The sequence below is a fragment of the Pipistrellus kuhlii genome, unplaced genomic scaffold, assembly GCF_014108245.1.
Source record: "Pipistrellus kuhlii isolate mPipKuh1 unplaced genomic scaffold, mPipKuh1.p scaffold_m20_p_18, whole genome shotgun sequence".
Taxonomy (NCBI): Eukaryota; Metazoa; Chordata; class Mammalia; order Chiroptera; family Vespertilionidae; genus Pipistrellus; species Pipistrellus kuhlii.
The window spans coordinates 20,638,549-20,663,941 of record NW_023425493.1 but is presented as its reverse complement, the minus strand read 5'-3'; the positions used below and the strand labels follow the sequence as shown (position 1 = coordinate 20,663,941).

At 33.5% G+C, this 25,393-nt stretch overlaps 1 protein-coding gene across 5 annotated transcripts in view; it reads right to left on the bottom strand.

The window, feature by feature from the left end:
* Nucleotides 1–25,393, bottom strand: part of COP1 (COP1 E3 ubiquitin ligase) — a 94,956-nt gene that overhangs the window by 51,156 nt on the left and 18,407 nt on the right. For 3 of the 5 annotated variants that reach the window (XR_004988676.2, XM_036442075.2, XM_036442077.2), the window contains exons 6-9: nucleotides 22,249–22,317; nucleotides 8,761–8,820; nucleotides 6,965–7,041; nucleotides 723–780 (exon numbers count right to left, since the gene is read on the bottom strand). Coding sequence is in view for 4 of the 5 variants with exons in the window: in XM_036442075.2 (XP_036297968.1) it covers nucleotides 723–780; nucleotides 6,965–7,041; nucleotides 8,761–8,820; nucleotides 22,249–22,317 (264 nt within the window). In the remaining variant the exon portion in view is untranslated. The remainder of the gene's footprint in view (nucleotides 1–722; nucleotides 781–6,964; nucleotides 7,042–8,760; nucleotides 8,821–22,248; nucleotides 22,318–25,393) is intronic. The other 2 variants (XM_036442079.2, XM_036442078.2) reach the window with 1 other exon arrangement.

Here is a 25,393-nt window from a genome sequence, read left to right as displayed (position 1 = left end):
GACTTATTTACTTGTTATCTCTGTGCCTGAAACTTCTCAGAGTTAAGCATGTGGCTTGCTCCCTCACCTTCTCTTTGTTTAAGGATAACCTATTAGTATCTCTCCAACTAGGTTGGAAACTTGGTTACTTGAGATTTTTGTCTGTTTCATTTTTGTTCAACAATGCATCCCCAGAAACTAAAATAGTGCCTGGTAAATAGCAGGTATTCAAAAAAATAAAAATAAAAAATATTTTGGTTGGATAAATGCGTATTTGAAAGTATTGGCTCTGAAGTCATAATCCTTGAGTTAAAAATCTCAGTTTTCTCTTCTTGACAGAATCAGGGGAATAGAAAGGGAGTGGACTGACAATTCTTGGGGGGAAACAACTGTGGGGGGTGGGGGAAGAGACTGGACAAAAATTGTACACCTATGGATGAGGATGAGGGAGGTTTAGGAGCAGAGGGTGAAGTGGGAACTTGGTGGAGGGGAGATATGGGGGAAAAAAGAGGAACAACTGTAATAATCTGAACAATAAAGATTTTTTAAAAAATTTTAACTCATCATTAATGAGCAAATAAATAGCTGATTATGTATCAGACCTATTCAAGTCCTAATCAATGTTACAGCATTCAAAACAGCAGTCTATATGATAGGACATTACAGTAAACCAACCTGATTTTACCAATCAAATGATTATATTCATAGTACCACCAAGACATATTTTTAAGCATATAATTTACCTGAGAACTGCCACTGAAACCTGGAGGTTGGCTGTATTCTGTGGAATCAATAATACTACTGCAAAATAAAGAGAGAAAAAATGTGATTTCAGTTTTTATATTATTTTATCAAGAGAAAAAGCAAAACTAAAATATGTGAATCCAATATTTATAATTTCTAAGCAAATAAAATATTTATTGTCAATAATTTAGGCTAAGCAAACAAAAAAAATAGCAAATATTTAAACAAGTTATCTCTTTACCCCACCACCTTAAACATGCACACCATAAAGGAATATCAATAAAAAAATAATCAGAGGACAGGTACATACATAGATGTATGTGTTTCAATTTGGTTTTCAAATATGTTAAGTTGTTTGAAACCCCACTTACCGAAGAGTGTTGGGAAAAGAGCACAAGCATGCAATCAAAAGTGATGGTAAACAGATACTGCTATGCACTAAAAAGCTACGGGTCCTTGGACAAGTACTTTAAAACCACTCAGTTTTGCCCAGTGGCGTGGCTCAGTGGTTGAACATCCACCTGTGTGAATCAGGTCACTGTTCAATTCGTGATCAGAGCACATGCCTGGGTTGCAGGCTCAATCCCTAGTGTGGGGCATGCAAGAGGGAGCCAATTGATGATTAGCTCTCATTATTCATGTTTCTATCTCTCTCTCCCTCTTGCTTCCTCCCTGAAATCAATAAAATATATTTAAAAAATAAAATAATAAAACCACTCAGTTTCCCATATACAATCAGATGAGTGGGAACTAACTTCTCTTTATAATTCCTATAGTCCCTTTCAGGTATAAAGTGTTCTGATAATCATCTCACATAAAAGAAAGCTATCAAAAGAATAAAATAAATAAAATACCAATAATCTTTCATACCCAAAACCAAAACACCAGTTTTCTCTGCTCTGGTCAAACATATTTGCTTTCTGCATTGGTTCTTTACATTTGGTTATATGGTCTGTGCATTCTCCTACTTAAAATGGTTCTCTCTGCACAAATACACATAATCATTATTTTAGGTTAGTACTCAAATAACCTCAAAGGTTATAACATAAGAGGCACTCTTAAGAGCACAAAGTGGAATTGAATTTCATCCCATAGTAGCTAAATGACTCTGGGTAAGTTACTAATGTTAATTTGGTCTCTTAGTTTCTCCATCTATTAAATGAGGAAGACACTTCAGAAAGATATGAGATTTAAATAAGTATGTTAATTTTTCAGTACAATGCCAATACGTGGTAAAAATTCAATTAATTTTATCTTCTAGTAATAAAATTAGTATAACACTGAACCTCACACTTTAAAAAATATAATAAATCATATGGAACTGTCCTCACAGTAGTCTTTTTCAAAAGCAACACATATTACTAGATCTTAATTCACTGTGTTCTTAACTGTTTCTATAGAAAGACTTAATTATATAAGAAACAGCCTTCAAAGCTCTTACACTAAAAATTAAAGAATTAACACATAATGGGTTATTTCAAAATGGGTTTCTTTCGATGAAATATAATTAATGCTTATCTTCCTTGCAAAGAGTATGACAAGATCACATGCTATTTTTAGTATACTCACTCCATCCAAGGCTAATAGGGCTAAAAATAAGGATATGCCAGGCATTCAAAAATATCTGTTACTTTTACTAATAAAATCCATTCCCCAGCACTTGTATAAATATTATAAAATCATGTAGCTGTGATTTAGAGGTCAATAGAACAGAGCAATTTTTAGATATGTTTTTATGGTTCAGATTTTTTTTGACCACAAGTCTGAACAAATGATATTAGTGTGTATGAAAAATATTCATCTGACACAGACAACAGTATGGTGATGACTAGAGGGACAAGGGAGGTGAGGGCAGGTAGAAGAGAGTAAGCAAAGGATAAACAGTGACAGAGATTTGACTTGAAGTGGTGAACACAATATATAGATGATATACTATAGAATTGTACACTTGAAACCTATATAATTTTATTAACCAATGTCACCCCAATAAATTCAATTATAAAATACTCATCAATTTGCTGAAGATATTGACATTACAAATTTTAAATGGTACTTTAGTACCAGTATCTGCAGTTTGAAATTTATTTTTATATCAAGTTTTATTTTATTCACTAAGAAAAAATTATTATTGCATACATTATGTGACAGAAGAAATCTGAAAAATAAAACCTAATTATGCCCTTTTTAAAATCCTCTCCCGAGGACATGTTTATTGAAATATGGCCTATTCACACCTCAAAATTCAGAATTGGAAGGATTTGTCAATAGCTTCATTGAGCTATGACAATTCCAGTTTATAACAAGAACCTAAAGGAGTTTTTTAAGTCCTGAAATGCCTATTAATCAAATATGATTACTAAAGTTTTTAGCTAAAGTCATTTTGATTATTTTAACTCTTGGAAGTGAAAGTCTATTTACACCAAATTTTAAGCAAAATAACTGATTTGCCAGCATAACTGATTTTCCATCATACAATTGTGGAATTATAATAGGGTTCTAGGTCTGTCATATTCACAACTGTATTCCCAGTACCTAAAACAGTGTTTTATACATGTATGATACAATCCCAAAACTGGCTGAGTGACTAAGAATAAATTCTTCAAATATTCTAAAGAAAACTGTACTATTTCAATATGGTTTTCATAACTTGCTATATATGTTTATTACCTATAAATTTAATGAGAAATTACAGATGTAGAAGAGTAAACTCTCTATTATAGCCAAGGAAGTTTTATTTTTGTTTTGTGTGTACTTTCGTTTTAGTTCAAGTTAAAATTTCTGTATAAGATTCTTGAATGATCCTCCTTCATCTATGACAAGTTCAACTCCTTTGCATAGTATAGGGTTAGAAATAAAGTGAATATCCCATGTACTTCCCACAATAAAGTAATCAACTGGTTTTACTATTTCTCCCACATACTCAACTTCATTAAAATACAGCAAAACATGCCCTAGCTGGTTTGGCTCAATGGATAGAGTGTCAGCCTGTGGATTGAAGGGTCCTGAGTTTGATTCCCGTCAAGGGCACATGCCCAGGTTATGGGCTCAATCCCCAGTAGGGGGCATGGAGGATTTAAAAAATACAGCAAAACATCATTTGTGTTCAAAAGTATAGCAGATATTTCTTAAGATATGTTTATAATCACTTAACATTGGGGAGAAGCTAGTTAAAAGATGATTCCGTGAAGCTTCTATGTAAAAGGAACATTATATGTAAAGGTAACCTAATATCCTATTTTGGGCCCTAGCCGGTCTGGCTCAGAGGATAGAGCGTCAGTCTGAAGGGTTCTGGGTTCAATTCTGGTCAAGGGCACATGTTGAGGTTTTGGATTCGATCCCCAATTGTATGGTCTTTTACACTCACCTGTACTCTGCCTACTATTTTTATGGGTTAGAATTTAATTTAGTTCCCAAAACAGGATTTTTAAAAAATATTTTTATTAATTTCAGAGAGAAAGGGAGAGGGAGAGAGAGATAGAAACATCAATGATGTGAGAAAATCATTGATTGGCTACCTCTTGGGCACCCCCATACTGTACGTGCGCGCCTGCACCTGGTGTTTTGTGGAAAAGCCACACTCAAGGGGCCAAAGAGCCGCATGTGGCTTGAGAGCCACTGTTTACCGACCACTGGTCTAAACAAGGCAGCAGGAAGAGAATTGACTGGATATGGCAGTTATAGCTGATCATAGCAAATAAAAGACAAAATCCTGGGGATAGGAGGTCCATTATTTGTCTTTCTTTCTTTTTTTTCTTCATTTAAATATATAATCTAATTACAAACCCAGAATCTATGATATAGAGAATTCAATGACCTGACATATAAAGAAGGTCCTTAGTATAGAAATAAAAAAAATCTACTAACAGGCTTTTAAAATAATAAGCCTGCTTAAAAGAAATCAAAACATTACATTGAGGAATAAAAATTAAAACTCTCTGGCAAACAATAAAGCTAATAATTATGAGGGAAAGTTTTAACTGCAATTACAGACTATTTCTTAAAAATAAGGAAAAATCAAATATTGATAGTATAACAAGACATTCTTCTCAGCATGTTCAATTTCACATCCCAAACTTAAGGGTCATTTCCAAGAGTATTTTAGAGCAACATGATTTTTTCCAAATGCCTCTCTCCAACTCTGAGGAATATTCAAATTACTTGTTTTAATAAAATGTCAAAATACTCTTTTGAAGAAAATATCATGTTTGACTATTCTCCCTTCTTCAACTACTTCACCAGTCTAAATCTGCCAGAATCTCTTTTGATGATAGCTTTAAATACTAGTTTACAAATTTCCCAACAATGTTTTCATAGATTTAATGAAAGCCCTATATCTTTTATAAGATGTGCTACTTTATTTTACAATACAACCACTTCTCATCTCTTCTACCTTTAAAAATCCTAATCCCAGCCATCATCTCCTCTCCTTTGGACTGTTGCAATACTTCCTAACTTTCCTCCCGACTTCCAATGGCAGGGGGCTGAAAGGGACACAACTTTTCTCTATCCTCCACATGGAAACCTCAGTACACACTTTAAAATCTAAATCACATCCTGCTCAAAACTCTCCCATGACTTTCAATCATATTTACACTTCATAATTTGTCACCTTAAATGTCAGCTCTTTGAAGAAGTGTGACTTTCCAAACTAAAACAGAACCTCTGCAAATCCCTAGGATGCCTAATTTTACCTCCTGAGATTCTACTTACACATTATCTACTACTGCTACTTATAAATTTGCTTATTTAGTATCTTCCCCAACCTCCACACATATACTTCCCAGAAGCTGAATACCATAAGGGGGAATTTTGCCAACTAGATTCAATATGTAACAGTGTCAAGCACATCAGAAGCACTGAATAGAGCAGTTACAGGAATATAATATTATCTTGTCAGACGTTAATAAAAACCATCAGCGAGAGACTGAGTAACAAAGACCTGGACACAATAGATATAAAGATATGCTACTATTAGAGGGAGAGGGATATGATAATGGAAACTATAAGTTTATTAGTGAATATTTTGTGATATGACAACTTGTGCCTTCCTGCATGTACTCACAGGGTAAAAATTCCATGGACAAAGATCCCATGTATATTAAAAGTGAAAGCTAAGTTTAAAAATAACAGAGACTGAGTCATTCCCAACAATTTTAAATAAGCTTGGAGAAAAACAATCTGAATTACATAGCAAAAGTGACCCCTAAATAACTAGAATTCACGAGGATCTCCATAAAATGGTTAATGGGGGAAACAGCAAACATCTCAGGAATGCCCTTTAACTAGAACATCTCCTGTAGCCCTTTCCCTACATATCATACCAAACTAGACCTACAATAGCTTTCCTAAATCTTTTATGTTGGCATTAGATTGCATGATATTCCATGTTATCCTAAAACTCTTTGTCTAAAAAGTTTCCAGTGGCCTTGGCCTATGTGCCTCAGTGGGTTGGGCATACATAAAAGGTTGCAGGTTCAATTAACAGTCAGGGCACATGCTTAGGTGGCAGGCTCATTGTCTCCCTCTCTCTTTATTCTTTCCTCTCTCTCTAAAAAGTAAAAATGTCTTTAAAATAAAAAATAAAAAAGCTTCTATTGGACCATTACCTAAATGGATTAGCAAGTTGAAAATAGTTTCAGTATTTCAAGCAAGAAATTTAGGTCATACTTATTTCATCAACTAGAATTTTAAAAGGAACCACAGATAGTACCTCATAAATAGTGAATGAGGCCAGCCACTCAAAAAACTAGGGAAATAGTTGCAAGCTAAACAAATATAAGCTCTACTCTAACAGAGTATATAAAAAAGAATACTTAATTAACTTAATATCAGGGAGTTATAAGAAGATGCCACGGAAATCTAAACTCACCAATCTATCTAATGCACTCATTTTCAATCTGGAGAAGAGATCCAAGAAAATTCAGTAAGTTATGGAAAAAGCTTTAAGGTTTTACTTTATTCCAAACTATTTAAAATTATCATTATTTTACAAAATCCACCAAACATTTAATCCAACCGTAAATTCATAATATAACAATAGTCTACTCAGTGACTGTAACTGACATGAAAATTCAAAGCATCAAAGAAACAGGTGGGTAATCCGAATCTCATTTCTAGATCATGACCAAAAGTAATTTCTCTGGGATTTTGTATATTACATGGAAAAGACTTCCAAGGACTAGTACCATATATTCATTTTGTAACATAAATCCTATGCAATTACAAGTTTGAATTTTTATACCTGTGTGATGGAGAAGGAGCTTCAAATTGAGGCACTGTGCTATCCTCACTGACAGGAGAGTATAAGCCACTCATTTCCTGAAAGCACAATTATTTGAATTATAGTAGGTAATCTAAACATAAGATGTAAAAATCAAAATCAAAATCAAAATCAAATACGATATTATTTTCCAATCCCAGGTTTTTATCAGCCATTTTTTGTATCAACATCCAACTTTCTCAAGGCTTCCTCTCCACAGAGTGCTAAAGCAAGAATATCCTAAAAAGTTAAGAGATAAGCCTTTTCTATGATACACATTCTTAAAAAACTAGATATTCTTTAATAAATATTACTTATCACTAATAAAGCCACCAAATGCAAAATAAGGACAAATGTAAATATAGTTAGCCCTTGAATAACATGGGGGTTAGGGACATCAACCCTCAAGCACTCTATATAACTGCTATAACTTTTGACTCCTTAAAAATGTCACTAATAATGGCCTACTAGTGACCAGAAGCCTAACTCTTAACATAAACATTTAACAGATATTTTGTGTATTATATGTATTATATACTGTAGTCTTACAATGAAGTAAGCTAGAGAAAAAAAAACTGTTAAGAAAATCACAAGGAAGAGAAAAGACATTTATAGTATTTATTGAAAAGAAAATCCTACATATGAGTGAATCAGCGCTGTTCAAATCTGTATTCAAGAGTCAACAGTATTTTAAATGAGATGTACAAGTATATTATGTGAACAGTGAACTGGCTAACCACTGATCCAGGTGAGTGTCTACAGATAATTTAAAGATAAATATGCCAGGATGGTAACTGGATCATTAGGTTCAATTCTCTGATGTACAAAACAGCAGAATGTGTCAGTCTCTTCTTTAAAAATATTCCCTGCAAACATAAAAAAAGTAACACTTCTCTTGACTCAATTAAGCTTTGTTTAATAAAGACTTAAACTCTTAAGTTTTGATCATAAACACAGAAGGGCCCCTAATCAAATATACTGCATAAATTATGCCTCTGAATCGTACCAACCTCGCTTCCTTTTTATATCCTATATTTTGATTCATGGAAATGTAGCAAATTTTAAAATGCCACTAAAGATCCATAGTCAAGTAGAATTTTTTCTGACTGATCCAAACTCAGTTCAATCATATATCCAAGCAAGGGACATCAATATAGGTTAAGAATGCGCATGGACACTGAAATTCCACAATAGTACAACTCAAGATCAATTAACAATAGGAAAGTATAACACCTGTGAATAATTAAAAGCATATAGTACATTTAAATATCGGTAAAGATAATGAACCTCTCAGAGATCCTCCCATGGATTTCTATAAGTAAACTATCATACTACACATTCTTAAGATTATTGGTAATGTATTCTCATATTTTTTTTAAGTTAATGCTAGTCCTAGAAAGGCACAATAAATACATCTAAAAAATATTTACTTAGTAAAAGGATGGAATTGTGACATCTTTTAACATTAATAATTGAGGGTTTTGTGGAAGTTGATTTAAATTAATATGAAGACATACAATAAAGTTGAATAATTTTTTCAACCTGCCCCAAAATAAATACAATAATAAAAAGCAGTAAAAAAAATTTAGAATACATTTATCATAAAAAGTGAAGCTTTTTCTATAAAAAAATGCACTTTCAATTAAAATTAAAGTAACATCTATCTGTTATTTTTTATATAATGAAGTCCAATCCCATAAGTTTAATGCAGCAATTTAAAGGAAAAGTGACCATTTCATGAAACTGAAACATTGCCAGAGAAATTCTTGATATCTTACTTCCACTCTTTTAATATCCTCTTCCAAAACACTTAGCTCCTTCTGGATCTGTTCCAGTTGCTGCAGATAAAAGAGAAAAAGAAAAAGCCTAAACCAAACCATACTGACAGCACCAAGATTATACAATAACTTACACATTTGAAAAATGATTTCTAGAAAAGAAGGCACTATTAGTAAATTGTAAGGATGAAAACACACACACAAAAAGATCTGAAAGTGTTATGTTAAAATGTAAATGAAAAGAAGTAATACATAAGAAAACTAAATGTACTTTTTAAATGTAAGAATTGACTTTGTAATAAAAATATAAACGACAAGGCAACTTACTAAAAATATAAGACATCCAAAGAACCTCATTTTAATGTCAGCAATTAATGTCAGCATGTCACTTGTTAACCCATTTCAAAAATTAGCCTAACAGAGCAACCCAAAAGCAATCACAAGGTAGCATCTTAACATTTTCTTCTTAAAAGCTTTTTAAAGACATAGTTAAGATGTCTTACCTTTGCTATCCAGCCTATTGCTTTATAAGCTTTTCCCATGCCATTTAAATGCACATATTTTAATTGCTGAATCACATTCAATACATTTAACCATTTCCCTCTCACCAGGTTTTTATTGCAAGCTATCTTAAGTATCTGAAACTTGAGTCTGAATTTCAAGTTTTATTAAGAAATTATTTAAAATGAAGTTATTAGAAAATAAAGAATAGGCAATTCTTCACTATATAAAACAAAGCTGCCTTCCAGAAAAACAATACGCTTCAAATTCTATCACCAATATGTAAGTTGCTGTCTTATTCTTAATTCAGCAAGTAGCAGAATTATGGAGAAGTTATGTTCAAATCAAGACAGCCTTCTTGCAGGGACCAGTTTGGCTCAATGGATAGAGCGTCAGCTTGGGGACTGAAAGGTCCCAGGTTCGATTCCGGTCAAGGGCATATTCCTTGGTTGCGGGCATATCCCCAGTAGGGGGTGTGCAAGAGGCAGCTGATTGATGACTCTCTCTCATCAATGTTTCTAACTCTCTCTCTCTCTCCCTTCCTCTCTGTACAAAATCAATAAAATATATTTAAAAAAAAAAAAAGACAGCCTTCTTGCTCCAGAATTCATCTGTTAGCCACTATACTATACTACTTCTTGAAAGCATTACCTTATTACTTAGCTTTCACTTCTTTAATGTCTAGTAAGGTTAAACAGTCTTTTAAAGTTTATTAATATTATTATAGGACCAGTCTCTTCTGTGATAATACATACATAGTTGGTCATATAATTGATAACTTATTCAAATATTCACCAATGCTAAGCACTTTGCTAAGCCCTGGGAAGAACAGTATTTATAAACTATAGCCCTTGCCCTCATAGAACTGTCTAGGGAGATAGCAAACAAGTAACCAATAGTTATGTCACAGTAAGCATGAGGAGAATGGTATGCATACAATTAAGGGAACATAGGTTGCTCCTAACCTAGATTGAAAACTCAGGGGCAGGAGGGGACAGGTAACTGGATAACTGAAAGTACATCTGAAATTAAATGGAAGGCTAGCCTTGAAGGACAATAGAATTTTCCAGGTAGAAAACAGTGGGGAAATACAGAATAAGCAGTGTAATTAATCATACATACAAAAACTATGAGAACAAAAGCTCTGAGGAATAATAAATCTGAAGTTATGATAATGAGCAAAATCACTTAATGTCAACTAGCATAACCAGAAGATATGAGAACAAGAACTGGATAGTAGGAACACCAATGATTAAGAGATTGGCAAAGGAAAGGGAGACCCTGCATAACTAACTATCAAGGGCAAAGTGGTAGCCACGAAACTAGAAAAGATGCATACTAGAAACTTGGAGTGGGGTGTAAAAAAAAGCAATTAGCACCGTCATGCTTTCAACTCTTCCATCTAATAAACTTTCCTCCACCCTAAGATTTTTTTATAACACTCCAAGACTACTTAAATCAGATGGCATTCAAAACTGAACAAAAGAATACTGGTATATTTTCAGAAAATAGCTGGTTTAAAAAAAAAAAAAAGAGTTAACAGAACTTAATTTATAAAAATAACAATGACATAACCACTGCATACCTATTAGACATCCAAAATCCAGAATATTGACAAAACCAAACGATGATGAAGATGTGCAGCAACAAAAACTCTCATTTATTGTGGTAGAAATGCAAAATGGTACATACAACCACTTTGAAAAACAGTTCAGCAGTGTATTTAAAAAAAAAAATCAAACATAGCCTTATCATATAATCTAGTAATTATAGTCCTTGGTATTTACTCAAAGGAACTGAAAATGTATGACCAAAGAAAAACATGTTTATAGCAGTTTTTTTCATAATTGCCAATCAACACATTTTTCAGAAGGTAAATGGACAAACAGTGTTACATCCAGACAATGGACTATATTATTCAGTGCTAAGAAAAAATGAGCTGGCAAGCTAAAAAGATATGGAAGAAAATTAATGCTTATTACTACATTTTAAAAAAACAAATTCAAAAGGCTATAAACTAAGAAAAAACAAAATAAAATAAAAATCTATAAGTTGCATGAGTCCAATTCTCTGATATTTTGAAAGAGGCAAAACTATGGAGACAGAAAAATCAGTGGTATTTAGGGTTTGGGAGTATAGAAAGGGATGAATAGGTACAGTATAGAGAAATTTGGGGCAGTGAAAATACTCTGTATGACTCTATGATGATACATATATGAAATTATACACTTTAAATCCACATAATGTATAAAACCAAGAATACACCCTAAAGAAAACTATGGACTTTGTGTGATTATGATGAGTAAGTGTAGGTTCTTGAACAAATGTTCCCTCTGGTGAGCAATGTTGATGAGGAGGAGGCTAAGCATATGTGAGTGCAAAAGATATATGGGAAACCCCTGTACCTTCCTCTCAATTTGCTGTAAAAAAAAAAACAACCCACACACAAAGTTTAAAACTGCTCTAGCCAATACCAGTTTGGCTCGGTGGATGGAGCATCGGTCTGTGGACTGAAAGGTCCCAGGTTTGATTCCGGTCAAGGGTTGGGGGTGTGCAGTAGGGGGTGTGCAGGAGGCAGCTGTCAATGTTTCTCCTTCATCGATGTTTCTAACTCTCTTTTCCTCTCTGTAAAAAATCAATAAAATATATTGGGAGGAAAAACTGCTCTAAAAAAACAAAGTTTTTTTCTAATCATCCGAGAGATGCAAATCAAAACAACAATGAGGTACTATCTCACACTCATCAGAATGGCTATCATTAACAAATCAACAAAGGTCAAGTGATGGTAAGGATGTGGAGAAAAAAGAACTCTCCTGCACTGCTGGTGGGAATGCAGTCTGGTGCAGCTACTATGGAAAATAGTATAGAGTTTCCTCAAAAAGCTAAAAATCAAATTCCCATTTGACTCAGTAATCCCACTTCTAGGACCATATCCCAAGAAACCAGAAACACCAATCAGAACAGATATATGCACCCCTATGTTCATAGCAGCACAACTTACAATAGCTAAGATTTGGAAATAGCCTAAGTGCCCATTAGCAGATAAGCAGATTAAAAAACTGTGGTACAGCTATACAATGGAATACTATCCTATATAATAAAAGGCTAATATGAAAATTATCCCCTTGGGAGTTCAACCAATCAGGAGTTTGACCACTTGCTTTGACATGTGCTGACCACCAGGGGGCAGCATGGAATGAAGGAATGCCCCAGCCAGCGACTAGCAGCCAAGGGAAGGAAGGCCTGGACTGGACCTGATTGCCGGCCAGGCCTAGAGACCCTACCCATGCATGAATTTCTTGCACTGGGCCTCTAGTGCTGCTATAAAAAAGAAGGAATTTTTACCATTTGCAACAGGATGGAACTGCAGAACATTATGCTAAGCGAAATAAATCGGTCAGAGAAAGATAAATATCGCATGATCTCATGTATACATGGGATATAATGATCAACATAAACTGATGAACAAAAATGGATCCAGAGACAAGGTGGCACTGAGCAGACCGCCCAACCTCGGAGAGTAGGAAGGGGAGGGGGTGGATAGAGATCAACCTAAGGACTTGGACTCATGCATATTAGCATGACCAGTGGACACAGACACTGTGGCAATAGGGGCTCACCCTCACGGGTGGGAGTGGCGGGGGGGGGGGGGGGGGGGCAAGGGCTTAGTCAGAGAAAAAAGGAGTCATTTAATACTTTAAACAATAAAAAAACAAAAAACACTAAGTTTTCTTTTAACAGATACACACACACAAACCCAAAATAGTTACCACCAAAAGCAAAGCTAATTTAGTCATATGAAATGAAAATTAATACTTATGTTCTATAATGGCAGGCTTGACTCAGTCCTTCCATAGGAACTTTTTTTGGTTGAGAAGAAATGAAGTATAAGCAAGAACCCCACCCTACCCCAACCCCACCCCCAAAAAAAATTGGACCATAGGGGGCAATTAAGATGCCTTACTTAAAAGCAAATGTAAGTAGACATCAATACCAGTAGACTGTGATAAGTTAGACTATACAATGTAATTCTTAGAGTAACCCCTAAAAAACGCCTAAAATAGTGGTTAAGCGTTGACATATGAACGTCAACGATTCAATTTCTGGTCAAGACACATGCCTGGGTTGTAGGCTTGATCCCCAGTGGGGGCCATGAAGGAGGCAGACAATCAATGATTCTCTCTCATCACTGATGTTTCTATTTCTTCTTCTCCCTTTCTCTGTGAAAGCAATAAAAATATTTTTAAATAAAAATAAAAAATAAAAATATCCAAGTAGCTCAAACCAGTGTGGGTCAGTGACTAAGCATCAACCCAGGAACCAAGAGGTGACAATTCAATTCCCAGGTTGTGAGCCCGATCCACAGTAGAGGGCATGCAGGAGGCATCCAATGGATGATTCTTTCATTGATGTTTCTCTCCTCTTTCTCTGAAATCAATAAAACCTATTTTTTTTAAACAATAACTAAAAACATACAAGTAACCAATATAAGGACAAAAACAAGAAAAACAAACAAGTAACAACAACAACAAAAGAAACAAGTCTGGCAGAATGGACACAAACCTTTTCTGCATAAGAAACTCCCCTAGAATATGATTCAGTAATTGATGTAACAAGGAAACAAAGAATCAATAAGAATGCAGAAAATTATCACCTTATATTCAACAAACTTTACATTGCACCAAGCAATTGCAAAAAAACCCACTTTATTTTGGAGCACAAAACATTTCTAAATGTAACCAACTACTAGGTGATAATGCAAATATATTCAAATGAATAAAACAATGTATTTTCTGACAATCCAATTATAACAGAAATCTGTAACAAAAAGATAAGAAAATCTCCATGTCCAAGTAATTAACTAATTTATTTATAAAATAACACACTGGCTTAAGAAAAAAATAATAAAAATTAGAAACTATTTTGAACTAAGGGATAACAAAATATCATACAAAAATCATTAAATTCAGCTTTTAAAAAAATTTGGCCTTAAATGCCATATTAAAAAAAAGTCTGCATATGTACAACCAAGTTAACAAATAGAAAAGGAACCCCCCCAAAAAAGTAGAAGGATGGAAATTATAAAGAGCATAAATTAATAAAATAGAAAGCAAAACTAAATTATAAAGTCAAAACTTGGTTTTTACATAAGACTCAAAACTGATACATCACTGGCAAGAACCAATCAAGCCAAAAAAGAGGGAAAGACAACACTAAGCAGCAGAGTCAGGAATGAAGGACATCACTAAAAACTCTGGAGACTTTAAAATTTTAATATTGAGATATTTTTATGCCAATACATTAGAAAATTTAGATGAAATAGGTAATACCTGGAGAGAATATAACATATAAAAAGTGACATTTAAAACAAAAACCTGAATAAGGCATATAACTATTCAAACAACAGTTTAAAACTGCAAACAAACAGGTCCAGATTGCTTCTCCAGTAAGATCTTTAAACATTCAATCAAGGTATCCTTCTTACACTACACAAATTCTTCCAGAAAATAGTAGAGGGTTTATTCCCTAACCTGTTTGATAAAACAATAATACTTACAGCAAAAACTGGGCAAGACCAGTATAAAAATAATTATAAGACAATCTACCAATGTATAGAAGATGCAAAAATCCTAAACAAAACATTACCATACCAAACAACCTATAAGAGGACATACATCATGACCAAGTTTGGTTTACATAAGGGATGCAAATAAGGTGAACAAGCGTCCTGGTGGGGTTTCCTAGAATGCAGAACATTCTGTGATAAAACTATTCCTGAGCAAATCAGGACAGTTGGTCTCCTTGTGCCGTTTATTTACTTTTTAATGTTAAACCAATGATTAGACTGCACAATGAACACCACTAATGATTACAAGAAAAAAAAAGATCCTCTTAGGAAACTGTGAATAAAAATTACTTCCTTGAATGATAAAAAGTACCTAGGAAAAACCTATAGAAAACATCATACCTAATGGTGACACGCCGAAAGCTTTCACTTTGAGATCAGCACCAAGACTAGGGATGCCCCGCTATCACCACTTCTATTCATCCTTGTACCGGATGTCCTAGCCAGCAGAGTAAGACAAGAAAAATAAATAAAAGATATAAGAATCATAAAGAAAGAAACTAAACTGTTATTTGCAGATGATGATGTGTACACAGAAAACAGAAAAGAATCTACAAATTATTAGAATTAATGAGAGTTTAATGAGGTTGCTGGGCGCAAAAACATGTATGTGTAAAAATCTACTGTGTTTCTACATACCAGCCACATAAGAAATCTGAAATTAAAGACATGGACTTCATTTACAATAGCATAAAAAATAATTGAAGAACTAAGAACAAATATAAAATAAAGATGTAGAAAAATATTACCCTGAAACATTAAAATTTTGTAGGACATTCTTAAGGACCCAACTCTATGGAGAAAAATATGTTTATGGGTTAGAAGATTCAATATTGTATAAATATTGTAACGATACAGTCTCCCAGACTGATCTACTGAGTAATCCTAATTAAAAAAAAAATCACAGGTATATCACAGAAATATACCAGTTGGTTCTAAAATTTATATAGAAATACAAAGGCCCGGAATATCTGAGACCTTCATAAAGAAGAACATATGTTTACTTTAAAGTTCTAGTATTTAATACAATGTTGTTTTTCCCTCCCCCCAAAAAAAGACAAATAGTCATATATGAAAAAAACTAGAAACAGACCCACACATATATGGACACATTATGTATATGGACAAAGATGCTATATCAGAGCAATGGGGAAATGATGAACTCTTTAGTTAAGAATACTTAGACAACTGGTTATCCATATGAAAAGTTCCCTATCCCTCACATTATACACAATCAATTTCCAAGTAAATTATACATCTGAATGTGAAAAATAAAGAATTAAAGCTTCAAATAGACAATACAGCAAAAATATCTTCATGACCTCCAGAGGAAAATTATTCTTCAACACAAAAGGTACTAATTGTAACAGGAAAGATGAATAAATTTGACTCTAATAAAGATAGAAACTTCTGCTCATCAAATGACATTAAGACAATGAGAGGAGGAAATATTTGCTATAGGTAGTTAGGTAGATAGCTAGATAGGCAGGGAGATAAGAAAGAAATAATTTTTATCTTATATATAAACAACAAAACATTAAGAAAATCAACTAACAAAACAGAAAATATGCAAAAAGCCTTAAGCAAGTATTTCACACATACATAAAAAAAATTTAAATGGCCAATAAACATAGCAGCAGGTGCTCAACCAAATTAGTCATCAGGAAAATGCAAATTAAAACCATAAAGAGAGCAATATATACCTCAAAGATCAGCTAAGCTGAAAAATCTATTGATACCAAGTATTGCCACACAAATTCAGTGTGATAGAAATACTCATACAATGACCCTAGGAAGTATAACTAAGGAGCAAAAGTGCTTAGTAAAACAGTTTGTACATAACTTGACTCATCCTTTCCACTTCTACATACATCCCATACAGATATATATGCTAATATATATATCTGGTTACATATATAAGATAGTAAGCAGCCTTCTGAAAATAGTCAGAAACCAAAAACTCAATAGTCCATCAGCAACAAAAATGGGGTATATTCATTTAATAGAATACAACAAAAACAAATCAAATACAGCCATATACAACAATATGAATGAAGCTTAACATTGAGCCAAACACAACAATAACAAAATATATCTACAGAAGTGTATTTATGTAATATAAAAAAAACACAGAGAAATATAAATACTTAAACATCAAAACAATAAGGAAAAACAGAAGGTGATTACCATAAATATCAGAATAATAACTTCATAAAGGCCGAGGAAGGCTATAATCTGAAAAGGGGAAGAAACTTCAGGGTTCCTAGCAATAATCTATTGTTTAATCAGGATGGTGGTACATGGACGGTCACTCTACTATGATTCTTAAACTCTAAATTTGCTTAATAAACTTTCCTGTCTTAGTTAATATAAAAACACTGAAAAATTCAACTCATTAACATTCCAAACAAACCAAAAAGAAACCAGGACTCATAAAAAAATGTCCTGTTACAGTAATTAAACAGGTATCACAAATATCCATAAGTATATTTTAAAATGAAATTAAAAATATATATAAAGCAACTGTTCAAATGCTAGTACAAATTTGCACAGATCAGACTGGCTTTTATATGGAAACCAAAGCCTGATTGTTCAATCTAAATATGAAGAATAACATCTTCAGTTATAAACTGACTAAATGCTGTGGTAGACAGGCTCTAAGTTTGCTTCCATATATTGCCATCTCTTAGTATTCAGACCCTTTTAAATTCCCTCTCTTCGTGTGGGCTGGAACTAATGACTTGCTTTTAATGAACAGAAAACAGTGGTCCTCGTGTTGGGATGTCACTTCCAAGATTCAGTTACAAATACTACATGACTGTTGTTTTCAAAATCTCTCATTTTCTCATGTGCTTCCAAAGGGAAGCCAGCTGCCATGTAGTAAACTAACCTATGGAGAAGCTCTTGTGGCAAGAAATTGGCATTTCTTTCCAAGAGCCAATGAGTGAGCTTGAAATGGTTTCCATCCCAGTGGGACTTTGAGATAACTGCCATCCTGGCCAACAGTTTGTAGCTTAGTAAGAGCCAAGGCACTCAGTTACACTGAACTCAGGATATATATGTTTGAAATTTGAAACCATTAAATTTGAGGATAGCTTGTTACACAACAAATAACTAATTCAGAGGTCTAATAAATGCACAATCCTGTCTCTTCATATTTGAAAGAGTCAGTAGGGAAAAATAGTAAAAAATGAAAATTAAAGATAGGATCCTAATACCCTAAAATAGTAAGATGTGACATTGGAATTAATGTTAAATCTGAAAGACAGATTTTACTCCTTTTTGGTATACATCAATGACTAAACCAAGACTCACCATAACCCCAATTAAAAGTTAAGTATGGCCAAAACTGGTTTGGCCCAGTGGATAGAGCGCAGGCCTGTAGACAGAAGGGCACCCGATTCGATTCTGGTCAAGGGCATGTACCTTGGTTGCAGCCACATCCCCAGTAGGGGGTGTACAGGAGGCAGCTAATTGATGTTTCTCTCTTGTCGATGTTTCTGACTTTTTACCCCTCTCCCTTCCTCTCTGTAAAAAATCAATAAAATATAGCCGAAACCGGTTTGGCTCAGTGGTAGAGCATCGGTCTGCGGACTGGAAGGTCCCAGGTTCGATTCCGGTCAAGGGCATGTATCTGGGTTGCGGGCACATCCCCAGTAGGGGGTGTGCAAGAGGCAGCTGGTCGGTGTTTCTCTGTCATCGACGTTTCTACCTCTCTATCTCTCTCCCTTCCTCTCTATGAAAAATCAATAAAATATATATATATATATTTAAAAAAAAAAAAAAATCAATAAAATATAAAATAAAAAAAAAAAAAAGGTGAGTGGCCAGGTGGCTCACTCAGTTGGTTGGACCACTGTCCTATACACCAAAAGGTTTTGGACTCCATTCAGGTCCAGGTGTGTTTGGGAGGCAACCAATCAATGTTTCTCTGTTTTTCTCTCTCTCCCCACATCTCCCTCTTTTTTCCTCTTTCTAAACATATCCTTGGGTGAAGAAGGAGGGAGGGAAAAGAGGGAAAAAGGAAAGGGAAAGGAGGGAGGGGAAAAAGGAAGGAATGAATAAATAAATAAGAAATCACAAATTTTCAAAATCTGTATGCTAATCTTAGGAAAATAAGTTCAAAAGCAGTACTTTGCCTCCTGATCATTCTGTATTTTTACTTGAGTTAAGTCCAATTATAAATTATACTATAAGAGATAAGACTTTTTATAATTATATTCATTTTAAGGATTCATTTTGAACATATACTATATATAATAATATACGCAAAAATATAACCAATCACTTTATTCCATCTTCACTAAATCTTGAAGTATATTATATTTTCTAGACTAAAGTTTATTATGATTACAAATCATTACTTCAATCATGAAGAAATTTATGAAATATAAATCTAAGTAACAGGTAAACTTTTTAAAGTATGTTAACCTAGCTCCAAATTTTCAAATGTTTAAAAGTTTATCAACCTAGCTCCTCAAAGTCCCATGTGTAATTAAACTTGAAATACTCGAAAATCACTGAATGATGGCTATACTGAACATAAGAAAACCAAAAATGTATTATTTACAATATAATCTGTGCACAGAAGAGGCACCAATATTCAGAAGTACCTGGAACTACAGTAGTATGTACTTGGTTAAACTGCTTACCATGATAAAATATGGACCAAGGAAAACCACAATGAATCATTCACATCACATTACTTTGAATTGTTAAGCTGAAAAATTCTAAAACACTATTACTCCAGACATTTAATAACAAAAATAGAGAAACCCCAAATTAGAGAAAAGACAAATGAGGATCACAAGAAAGAGTTATTGTTAAAAACCAATTCTCGCAGAAGCCGGTTTGGCTCAGTGGTAGAGCGTCGGTCTGCGGATTGAAAGGTGCCAGGTTCGATTCCGGTCAAGGGCATGTACGTTGGTTGCGGGCACATCCCCGGTGGGGGGTGTGCAGGAGGCAGCTGGTCAATGTTTCTAGCTCTCTATTTCTCTCCCTTCCTCTCTGTAAAAAATCAATAAAATATTTAAAAAAAACAAACCAATTCTCCATTGATCTCTCACACCACTGCTCATCTTGTGATAGGTACTGTTCTAAATATCTTTTCAATTATGTATAAAGCATGTCCTGTCAAGACAGAAACAGCGCTTCTTCCAGGAAACAGGGCAAATTTAGTTTCTGATCAATATAATAAGAAGTGTGTCCTGCATCAAGGTTGGACAGGTTTGCTAATAGAACCATTTAAAAAGACTGGGGTATCCTAAGTTCAGGGTTCCTTAGTTGTAATATAAATCCATGTATGTGCAGTGTCAACTGGATCCATCTCTACATTGCCTATATAGAACTTGGGGGTCACAAGAAACTGATGCAAATACGAGGCTGACACTGTCAGATTGATATAATTAAGTCCTTTATCTCCAACCCAGGAGTCACGCATCTGCTGCAAGTGTCTATAAACTGTGGCAGGCTAACTTGTTAACTTGCTAGTAAGATTAAAAACCTCAGAACTCTTACAGCATTTTTAACAGTATTATGCTATGTTCTCATTACTTGAAACAATTTCAAATCTAACAATTTATTGTAAGCATTAATAGACCCCTAGAGAAGCACTAAGAAACCTCAAGAGCTAATGAAAACCTTAAATAAGGCAGGATACAGACAATGACCAGCCATTTCGTTTAACCCCAGATACTTAACTGATTCATTTAGTCATTCATTATCAGGCAATTTCCTATGTACTGAATCTCAGTTTCAATAGGTTCAAAGTCTAAAGCAAAAAGAAACATGTACAACTACTGCAAAACAATTGCACACTCTGTTTTAAAAGTAGGGTATTGTATGGAATATGAAAATGTATCACTCTTCCAAAGAATTTTCTATAGAAAAAATGTTGAGTGTACATATTCAGTTAATAATTTTATTTCATATATTATAAAATTTTCAACTTTGTTATTCAAAGTGTGGTCCAAGGACCAAGAGCATGATCAACTGAAGTTTGCTAGAAATGTAGATTACCAAAATCTGACACACACGCCCTTAATCAGAACTTGAATTCTAAGATCCTCACACATATTAAAGTCTAAAGTACCCAGAAAAAAAAAGGGAATATAAATCTTAAATTTATAATGAAGATAGTGTTTTTGATAACAGACATATTAAAATAAAAATTGTTAACAAAAGTTAAGGTAAGAAAAATACAGTCATAAATCATGTAAAAATAATTAGCTATAAACACTAGTATAATACAAAGATTTTATCTAAAAAGCTTAAAATACACATCATGAATAATCATAAAAGGGGAGTTATCAAATTAAGATAAGGTTCTGGCAATGCACACTTAAAGTATTTCATCAAAATAGAGACATTTCTCATCTTTTAATTTTCAAAAATAAAAGATAGCCGAGGGCCTAGCACATAATAGGTGGTCATATTTCTTAATGAGTAAAAAGTATCCTAATTAAACAACTCAAAATAAAAATACATGAGATTTGAGATGGAAATTTAAATATAAAGCAACTTTCAAAGTTATATTAGCATGCTACAAAGAATAATCTATTGTTTAATCAGGATAGTACTACATGGATGGTCACATTCTAACCTAAAATGCTAAATTTTGCATTTGATTTTTCTATACTTAGTACAAGTATGATATGACTAAGGAATTTTATAAATGTTAAATTGGAACATTCCAGTTATAAAATTGTTCATAAAAATTATCTTCTATGCCGAGACCGGTTTAGCTCAATGGATAGAGCGTCGGCTTGGGGACTGAAGGGACCCGGGTTTGATTCCGGTCAAGGGCATGTACCTTGGTTGCGGGCATATCCCCAGTAGGGAGTGTGCAAGAGGCAACTCTCTCATCGATGTTTCTATCTTTCTATCTCTCTCCCTTCCTCTCTGTACAAAATCAATAAAATATATTTTTTAAAAAAAATTATCTTCTAGCTATCCTGCATGACTTACATCTTGTAAGTTCTAAACAGGTAGCTGTTTTTATCCCATTATGCATTTTTATCATTACAAAAATTGTAACCCTTTCTACCTAAGGTTCTATTTCCTAAATTTTCTTTCAGGGTGAAGGATGGGCTGTCATTCAAGAATTCTATTTTATATTATTCACAGCTTTGAGGTAACTCACTGCATGCAATCCTATATACATTTCCAAAAAAAGCGATTTTTAAAGAATCAAGTTGTAAAGGTAAAATAAGTTAAAATAACAAAGCTTAAGAAAACTCAAATTCTTTTTAAATATTAAAAAAAAAAAATTAGCCTGGTATGCCTTTACAAAAATGGGGGAGAAATGGGAATAGTCAACAACAGTAAATAAAACATTATGTAAAATACACAAAATAATATACCTCTCTCTTATTTCTTCTTGCAACCTTGAGGAATTCCATAAGGATCTGTAGTTGGGCTGCATGTGATTCCTATAATAGAAAATTATAATTGTTCTTATAAAAATATAACTATGAGTTCAACCTTTTATTTAATACCACAATATAATCAGTAGGAAACAACTTAATGCATCCATTTAAGTCAGTCTATTACTTCTATTTAGTTTTCCCATTTGCTAATTAGGAAATTTTAAAAAGCAAACTATTTTCCCCAAAACTAAAACTAATTTTAAGAAAAAGATGCCTTAAATACATTCCTCATCTATCTTGCGAAAAAACTACTCATGGTAATTAGCAATTCTGCTATCTGTCTTGCCTTTCTATTTCCAATCATACCAATACATCATTAAGGAAAAAATCATGATAAGATTGACAGAATAGAAATTCTATACACTAATATCACTTTCCCCATAAGAATTTCATTTGAAGGGAAGTAAAAAGCATGATAAATGAAAAGAAATCCGTATATCAGAAGTAAAATTTACTATTTCTGATTATTACTTACTGACAGATGTGACAATTAATACAGTTTTATAGAAGATTTCAGTCAAAATCAAACACTTAAAAACAAAATTTTAATATAATCAAGTGAAGGAAGGGGTAAATAACCCAACTTGGTTACAAACAAAAATGTAACAGATAAATGATTATTATAAATAAGCTTAACATTTTCTGGGTATCAAAAAATACAATTACAAAAAATATATTTTTTAATGTTAAAATTCGCAAAAAGCATTAAAGAATTGCAAGTGAATCAATAAATATATGTAAAAAGAAAATCAAAATGGAATTGTAATGAGATAGTTTATGAACAAATATAATTTTTCATATATATTTGAAAAATAGAATAAAAATGCCAGTGGAACACTATCAAAACAAACAAAAATAAATAAATAAGAGAGATTACCAGTTAATTGCCATGCGTCCAAAACATAAATCATACTTCTTGCCTCTACAGTAGACACTTATGGCATACAAAGGGATAATAAAACTTGCATTTACCTGGCTATGCAATAGAATCATAGGAGCCAGTTGTTAAAATAAACACTTGGGCAGGTTTTATCTGATTCTATTGTATTACTCTAGAAAAGATTCTAGGAATACATGTGTGTTTAACAATTCCCCTGATGATAAAATAAACCCATCAAAATTTGAAGAATCACTAAGATATCACATTTACTACAAAAGAGTGTGGCTACTTCACCTCCATTCCAGGGGATATATTCTTTAAAAAACATTTTAAAGAATAAGAAGCAAATAGTTCAATGAAATGTTTAAGCCAAGACAAGTAAGGACAAAGGAGGCAAATCTGAACTGAAAATCACATTAGGATTTTCCAAATAACACACACAACTGAATTAATGTATCACAACTAAATAAGTGTGCTCTCCTTCCTGGGACCAGGCCACACCTTTCCCTTTCTCTCCTTTTTCCCCCACACAGGACGTATCTCCTAAACTCTAATGGACCCAAGGAGACTTGCGATCAAGGGAGCAATGGGCAGAGGCAGCTCATCCTGGGCTAACCCTAAATCTGTCCCCAAGCTCCCCTTTTCTCTGACCCTCCAGTAAATTGACAGCAGCCCCACCTTGGTTCACTTCTTTCCCATAATGTCTCTAGAGAGCTAAAGCAGCCCTTCCTCATCTCTCCTTGTTGCTTTTCTGTCCTAAGTTCTTTCTTGTTTCACTGTCCCCTGTTTTAATAAAAATATTCTCAAAATAAAAATAAATGAATACATACATCTGTAAAGCATGGTGTGATGAGATTTTAAAGTGAAGTCTTTTCTTGAATAACAAACTGGCATTTATTGAACCTGAGACACATTCCTGAGAAGTTAAACTATCCCAAAGAACAAACAGGGGCTCTGTGTCCCAACAATATGACAATGTATCCCAGGATACATTGGTACTATTTCTTGGGACTCTTCACACTGATTATTTATAACTGGCTCCAGATTATTAATAGCTAGAGAGCCAAGATCACATCTTTATACAAAAAAGAACATTCACAATCAAGACTGTTAATAAAGAATACAGTTCATTTGCAAAGAAAATGTACAAACTATCTTCAAAATAGTAAGTTTGAATACTTCATTTCTGTCTACAACTAGGACATGTAAATAGATTAAGAATGCTATTGATTTGTAGAAAAGGGGGAGAACATTCTAAGTTTTATGGTAAAAACAACAACAACACTTTTCCTTTGATCCTGGAATATCATATGACTTTGTAAATTAGGAGTACTATTTATTACTTAGATTTTAAAACAAGGAAACAGGAAAGAAAAGCAAGAGGAGGAGGTGGTGGGGTAGACAGAAGAGAAGACAAAAAACAAGGTAAGTCTTGACTCTTCAAGTATTAGAGAAAGGATTCTAACCTAAAAATAATGTAAAACTTCGAGTGCTTCTCCTACTTGGCTTAAGTCCCTATCTATAAAATAAGCAGGTAACATTTTACAAATGAAGAGTCATTTTGCCATGTCTTATGTAATTGTTACTATGATTTAGGTGGTAATTTTCTCTATATCAATACATTCTTTTCCTTAAATCTACGGTCAATAAAATGCTAAAGGATATGCACTTCTGGTAGCATATGCACTTTTGGTACCATAGATTAACTACAACCACCTTCAGAACAAGGAATATTTTAAGTGATAATGAAATACAATTCATAATGATAAATGGAACAATTCATCCAGAAGACAAAGCAATCTTAGACATATATATATTTTTTGGGACACCTGCTTTAAAATACATGAAGCAAAAACCACAGAAAACAATGAAAAATGGACAATCTAAAATATATTTTTAACATATCCTTATCAGTAACTGACAGAACTAGGAGGGGAAAAGATTTGAATAATATTAACAAACTACATAATCAATTTTATAAAAGCATTACAATAAAGAGCAATGCTGTTTTCAAATGCAAGTTATCATTTAACGAAATAGACCATATACCATATACCATATAATGAAAACCACAATATTTCAACAGACCAGCCCTGGCTGGTTTGGCTCAGTGGATGGAGCATTGGCCTAAAGACTGAGGGGTCCTACATTCGATTCTGGTCAAGGGCACATGATCAGGTTTTGGGCTCGATCCCCAGT